This window comes from Nansenia antarctica (genome assembly GCF_963989245.1).
Source record: "Nansenia antarctica genome assembly, chromosome: 5".
Classification (NCBI taxonomy): domain Eukaryota; kingdom Metazoa; phylum Chordata; class Actinopteri; order Argentiniformes; family Microstomatidae; genus Nansenia; species Nansenia antarctica.
In genome coordinates, this window is record NC_137690.1 from 48,533,630 (window position 1) to 48,540,949 (window position 7,320).

At 41.4% G+C, this 7,320-nt stretch overlaps 1 protein-coding gene across 1 annotated transcript in view; it reads left to right on the forward strand.

The window, feature by feature from the left end:
• The window catches only part of LOC308158079 (uncharacterized protein), a gene marked incomplete at both ends in the record, with an annotated part of 14,986 nt that extends 11,320 nt beyond the window's left edge, over positions 1–3,666 (forward strand). Inside the window, 5 exons of the mRNA XM_080531671.1 lie at positions 71–359; positions 589–1,413; positions 1,852–2,076; positions 2,339–2,462; positions 2,759–3,666. Coding sequence (XP_080387797.1) covers positions 71–359; positions 589–1,413; positions 1,852–2,076; positions 2,339–2,462; positions 2,759–3,666 — 2,371 coding nt within the window. The remainder of the gene's footprint in view (positions 1–70; positions 360–588; positions 1,414–1,851; positions 2,077–2,338; positions 2,463–2,758) is intronic.
• Positions 3,667–7,320: the final 3,654 nt, after the last annotated feature.

Sequence of the window (7,320 nt, forward strand, 5' to 3'; positions counted from 1 at the left end):
TTCATTTTGTTGTTTAACTCCTTTTCTTGTATTGCCGTAACCTTTTCTTCTCTTCCACACCGTGTCTCAGATTTGACCTTCGCGCTTTCCGCTGGACCCAAGTGATGATGTTTGCGATTGAAGAGATCAACAACGATGATAATCTACTGCCCAACATATCCCTGGGCTACAGGATCCTTAATTCATGTGCATCTCCCACCAATACTTTACGTGCTGCATTAACGCTGGTTAGCAGTCCAGAGGAGATAGAGGCTACTGCTTCCCCATGTCCCCCTCCTATATCTGCCCTCATAGCAGAATCCGGGTCATCTCAGTCCTTAGCTGTGGCTGGACTCCTCGGGCCATTCAGAGTGCCAGTGGTAAGGTCTCCTCGGTCTGTAATGTGAGTCTCACAAAAAAAAGAGAAAATGCAATATATTAAATCAAATGTTTGTTGGATTGTTCTCATAGTATAATTACAAAGTGCAGTACTCAAGATGATACAAAGATTTACTACTTTATGTTTTAAGTTTTGTTTCATGATATTTTGTTATTATTATTACCTTCTACCTTATTAATTTCTCAGAATTTTGAATTTCTATTCATCAGGTCAGTTACTTCTCCACATGTGCGTGCCTGAGTGACAGGACTAAGTACCCCACATTTTTCCGCACAATCCCCAGTGACTACCACCAGGCCAAGGCTTTAGCAGCCCTGGTCAAACGGTTCGGCTGGAGCTGGATTGGAGCCATACAGTCAGATAACGACTACGGTCGAAATGGGGTCCTAGCCTTCACTGAGGAAGTTAAGAAGCTGGGGGTTTGCATCGCGTTTGTAGGGACAGTTTTGCGGACGTACTCCAGGGATAAAATACTGGATGTTGTGGACATGGTCAAGCAGTCAACTGTGAAAGTCATCCTGGCGTTTGTGCCGGAGGGGGACCTTTACCCTCTGATGAAGGAGGTAGTGAGACAAAACATCACAGGCATCCAGTGGATCGCCAGCGAGGCCTGGATCACTGCTGCCCGACCCTCCACGCCTGAGATATACCGTTCCTTTGGTGGTGCCATTGGATTTGTGGTGCGCAAGATGGCTGTCCCAAAACTAAGACCCTTCTTACTGGGCATCAGTCCTTTCACTGACCCAGAGGCTGCCTTTGTAAGGGATTTCTGGGAGAAGATGGTGGGCTGTCAGATACGTTTGCCTGGTGACCCCACAGCCACTCAGGAGGGCAGTAAAATGTGCACAGGAGCAGAGTCACTGGTGGATTCACAGGATGTCTTCTTCAATGTCACACAGCTGAGGGTGTCCTATAATGTCTATAAGGCAGTTTACGCTATCGCACACGCCCTGCATAGTTTAATATTTTGCCAAAGAGAGGGGGGAACCCAAGTGAGACCATGTGTGAATATATCACAGATTCATCCCAAAGAGGTGAATAATAAAATCATTCATAATCATATACGTATACTGATGCTGTATTTCTAGGTGAATTGATAGGGAACATGTCATTTAATCTCATCTCTTATTAGCCTAGTTTTTAGTTAATTTTGATATGGATTAAGTTGTATGTGAATGTTTATTTAGTGTGTATATAATTCGATAACTTCTTCTTTTTTTGCCTCTTATATTTAGTTATTATATTCTATATATGCTCCCTAAATGGACCCCCCCCCCCCAGAGGAAGTATCTTACATGATTGTACTTGTATAACCAGAGTGACAAATAAACATGTTGTATCTTGTAAGTTTCTGTCTTCTAAATGAATACATATGAATGAATACTACAAAGCAGATATTGACTAACAGCTCCATCTATCTTTCCCCATGTCCCACTCTTATCTTATCTTAAAACTGTCCTCACATCGTCCAGGTCAGTGATCAACTACAGACGGTCCGATTCGTAAACCAGTTTGGGGAGGCTGTGTTCTTCGACGAGAAGGGGGACCCCCCTGCCTCCTATGACATCATCAACTGGCAGTTGAGAGACGGGCAGGTGCAGCATGTTACTGTGGGACATTTTGGCTCTGGATCTGCCAATGAGGACTATGAGCTCAGCATTCAGGAAGAGGACATTGTCTGGAAGACAGGGAAAATGGTAGCTACAGCAGTCACGGTTACAACATAGTTAGTTTCATACACAGAAATATGATTTACATAGTTTAAACATCTTAACACCACCACAAAATACCACTTAATAGCACCACAAAACATTCAGTACATTTTTACTCCATGAGATCATATCTACCTGCTTTGAGTTGCATTTCATGTACGAAAGGCGCTATATAAATAAAACTTTACTTACTTACTTACCCATTCCAGAACCAAGATTATGTGTCATGTTTAGTTTTTCTTGTCAGATTCCAAAAGCAGTGTGTTCTGACGTCTGCACAGCCGGAACCAGAAAAGCCCAAATCAAAGGAAAACCTATCTGCTGCTTTGATTGCATCCCCTGTGCTGATGGGACAATCGCCAACTCAACAGGTGCACATTTCCTGAAATAGGAGGCTATGCATTAAAAAGGGTTGTCATTTCTGAATGGTGAAACCAATGTGTACGCAAATACCATCAAATTGTTTAATTTTTGTAGAGCCAAAAGAAGAAAATGCTTCACTGTCCTATTACTTACAAAGGGCACTGTATAGTACTGAAAACATGATCTGACATGCATGCATATAACATGAACAAATATATACTCCATTCTCATGTACTGTATGTAACACCTGCTGTAAATATCACAAAATAAGTAAGATCTGATGTTTTGTTTGTGCGTCATCCAGGAGCAGCAGACTGCACCCCATGTGCCCAGGAGTTCTGGTCAAACGAGAGGAGAGACAGTTGTGTTCTGAAAACAGTTGAGTTCCTGTCTTATCACGAACCAATGGGAATTGCTCTTACTGTGGTGTCCCTGCTGGGAGCCTGTCTATCATTGGCCACCATGTCAGTCTTCGTCCACCACAAGGAAACGCCTGTGATCAAGGCCAGTAACTCTGAGCTCAGCTCTCTGCTGTTGGTCTCTCTCTTCCTCTGTTTCCTCTGCCCCCTCACCTTCATCGGCAGGCCCGCTGTCTGGACCTGCATGCTGCGCCACACCACCTTCGGCGTGACCTTTGCCCTTTGTATATCCTGCGTCCTGGGCAAAACGATTGTGGTGGTGACGGCTTTCACGGCCACCTTGCCTAGTAGCAACATGGCGGGGAGGTTCGGGCCTGCCCAGCAGAGGATCATAGTGTGCTCGTGCACAGTGGTTCAGATCTTCATCTGCGTGCTCTGGCTTAACCTGAGCCCACCTTTCCCTGAGAGGGTGTTCAAGTACAGCAATAGGAAGATTGTTCTAGAGTGTAATGCGGGATCCGAGGCTGCGTTCTATGCTGTGTTGGGGTACATAGGGATTCTGGCAGGGATATGCTTAGTTCTGGCGTTCCTGGCTCGGAAGCTGCCAGATAACTTCAATGAAGCCAAATTCATCACCTTCAGCATGCTCATATTCTGTGCAGTTTGGATCACCTTTATCCCAGCTTATGTCAGCTCCCCTGGGAAGTTCACTGTAGCTGTGGAGATCTTTGCCATTCTGTCTTCCGCCTTTGGGCTATTGATTTGCATTTTTGCTCCAAAATGTTATATAATATTTATCAAACCAGAGAAAAACACCAAGAAACATGTCATGCAGAAAGCTATGAACAAATGATAGTGATTTACGCAGCAAGACAAAGTACCGTATTGACCCGAATATAAGACGGGGTTTTTTCCCGGGAAAAAAGTCTGAAAAAGTTGCATTGTCTTATATTCGCGCCCTAGACTTTTACACGTCAATATTAATTCACAACAACGTATGGCGCCAAAAGACTGTTCCCCACGCGAGCCACCATGTTTCTCCCTCTCACACACACCCCAGTGACGGGTGCCTGGAGAGATGGAGACACACTCACACACACACCCGCGGAGAGACACCGCAGAGACACACTCGGACCAGCTCGAAAAAAGTGGCTCAAGTGGTTGGTCAAGTTAACAAACAACAGAGGAGGAGTTACGATGCCAATTTTAAGACCATAGATGAATTAATCAATGAAGCAGAGGCATCAAACAACTGTCGAGGAGCCAAGAAATATGATATTATTAATGTTAGAAGTTGACGAGCCCAAAAAGATCGGCTTAAGAATGGTAACAGTCAGAGAAAAGCGTATCGCCGTCCGCAAAGCGGCCTCTTCCAGGTGATTGCCAGGAGGGTGTGTGAATACGTGACTGAAAAACCTAAAGATTGTATGCCCATCCCCCAAGATAATAAAAATAACCTACATTGTTTCATTCAATGTGAATACAAATCAAATTATTTTCTTTATTTGGTCTTCTTGATTTGGTCTTCAAAAAAAGTATTTTACCAAAAATAATTATTGAAAAAGGGTCTTATAATCAGGGTCGTCTTATATTCGGGTCAATACGGTAATTTATGGTATAAATAATGTCATACACATATAATACAGAGAACATTTGCAGAGAACCTCTGCATTAAATATTGTATCTGCTTTAGAGTTTGATTTCATGTGAGCGAATGCTGCCTCTCCACTTTTGGTCCTAAATCTTGGTAGACAGTTATGGTATGAATATGTAATATCTGAACCTCTGCATTAAATATTGTATCTGCTTTAGAGTTTGACTTCATGTGACAGTGTTATTTCTCACAAACTATCTTTAAATTGCATGAACTTCACTAACAGTACAAAACATACACATGAAAAGTAAGTTGTGCTGCATAAAAAAACATTATATTTGCGTTGTGTCTATTTGAGTTGTGCCTCCTAATTGCTTTACTCAAATGTCTTCTTGGAGCGCACGGTAATAAACCAACATGTAATCCATTATCACTGTTTAATTTTATTTCAGAATAAGAAACATACATGAATTTTTTCAGACCTCGTTTAAATGTATTTAATGGACATCGGCTTAATGATAAGTGTATATGTGTCTCATACCCCTTTACCACCAAGGCATTTTGAGGGCCGGTTCGAAGCCAGTGCCTAATCTCGAGCAATGTATGCCGCCTTGTCAAGAAGGCTACCGTAGTGCAAATCCAGTCTATCGATTTGCGCTACGCTATCAAAAAACGCTACCTTATGTGTTTCCATTTCCAGTTGTGTACATCCCATAAAGGCATAACTCTCACAGTATTATGGCATCTTTATTTATGTTTTTTGATTACAAACAGGCTTATCCACCTCATTTTTCTGGTTTTCTGCTCGAAATGACATGCCCACAGTGAATATAGAATATCTCCACATTCACAAGGGCCTTCATAATGATCTTGTTATCAAATGAAAGCTAACACCTGTGGGGTGGCTGTAGAAGTGTCAGAATCAAAATATATGTTACTGTGTCAGAGTAAATAGAGCTAGAACATTATAAAAAATCTAAAATTAAGTCTCCGCCTAAAGAAACAACAGCTTTTACAGTGAATATCACCTTGGAAACCTGATGAATAAGCCCAAATCATCTAGGAATCAGTACTCCAGGGTCTTATTAGTACTTGTGCCAAAGTCGATGCTAGTAATGTGAGCAAATGCAACTTTGTACCTGTTTTAGTACAGGTATGTTTAGGCGGACACCTATATGTTTAGGCCATTTGGAGATATGTTGGCACCATCTTTGACCTTTGACCTTTCTCATGTATCAGATTTCTTTCTTTTTGGGGGGGGGGGGGGGGGGATTTTTTTGAGTTGGCCGACCAATGGTATGGAAATTTGGCGTTGAAACCGGACATGACACATTCTCCAGTTGGAGAAAACTGGATGTGACTTAGGCCGTGTTTACCGTCTCTGGAAAAAAATGGTGGCATTGTATAGCATGCAAAGTTGTGAAAAAAATGTGATATCGATGAAGAGAATTGATCGAGGTAAAGTCTTTATATCACTTCGGATGCCCATGGGGGTCCGTTGGCTCCTATGAGGTTAAGTGTACTGTAAGAATATGAGGAGCCTATTTTGATACTCTTTTTATAAAAAAATTATTTAATATTTCAGAGGTAGTGTATTTCGATAGACCAATATCCTCTGTCAAATAACTCTCCCACTACAGAATAATTTTATATTACACCACTACTCACTCTTATACTGTAAGAATATGGGAAGCATATTTTGATACTCTATTTAATCGACATCCATGCTAGCAGCTGTTGTAATATAAAATGGCCATGCCATTCTGACTACTGACTCCGCATTAACCTTAATGTTATGTAATGTTAATGTAATGTTATTAAGTGTGAGACGATTACATTTCTCTTTCCAATGTAAGATACACATTAATCTGTGGTAACGAGCTAATGGAGAAACAGCGAGCGGTAGAGTTTACTCAGGAATGTCTAGAATGCTAGCGTCGGCATAGCAAAGAACGAGTCATGGAGTTCGAAAGACCTGATTACATCATCTGGATACATTTTGGCACCCGGACACTATTTGGCATGACAGCACCAACACTTGGTGCAAAAAAGAACTTCTTATGTCAGGGGTTGGGGGCAGGATTATTGTGAACAACCAAGACCAACAAATTGCTGTATTATTAATTTATTAGATTTGTTTAACTGCAATGTGATTGATACCAGTGTAGTCGATGCTAGGTAACTAGCTATATCGAACCTATTGAGCTAGCTTACAACAAAGGCTAACATAAACATCTTACGTTCAGTGTTAATGATAATCAAAACATTTAAGGTAATTGATTTCTTCTTGAACGTAATCGCCATCCATAGCAATCGCGACGAGCAGCACAAGTATGCCTAAATGTTGTTGTTGTGCTTGAAGTTGGCACATTGCTGGGAAAGCGGAAATGTATACAGATGTATATAGTGACGTAATGACGTGGCTCTCTAAAAGCAAACCGGCCCGTGGAAAAGCAAACCGGTTCTTAGAAGATTCTCAAGTTGAATCAACTGTGAACCGGCGCTAGCACCACCCCAGAACTACAACTAGGTTTGCGTTGGTGGAAAGGGGGTACAAGAGAACTGTGTCCCAGAATCGGTTAACTTTCCTTAATTGATGATGTAACTGCTGATGGCAGCAGAATAATGTATACATGTAGTGTACAGAAACATCCTGTTTGCTCCAGTAGAAGTCCAATTTACTATTTTCTTTAGCATTCATAACATCTGACAAACACTTCATAAAACCTTCATAAATGATGTCAGCCTTTTATAACATATTTATGTAACATCTATGTCATAAATGCTGTTGCACTACATTTCAATGCAATCCAAAAATTGCAAGTTAATTTGGAACGGCCCGTGTTTTCTATCCAAAAAACTACTACTACTACTACTACACTAAATTAACACTACAGTAAATAAAATCATAAT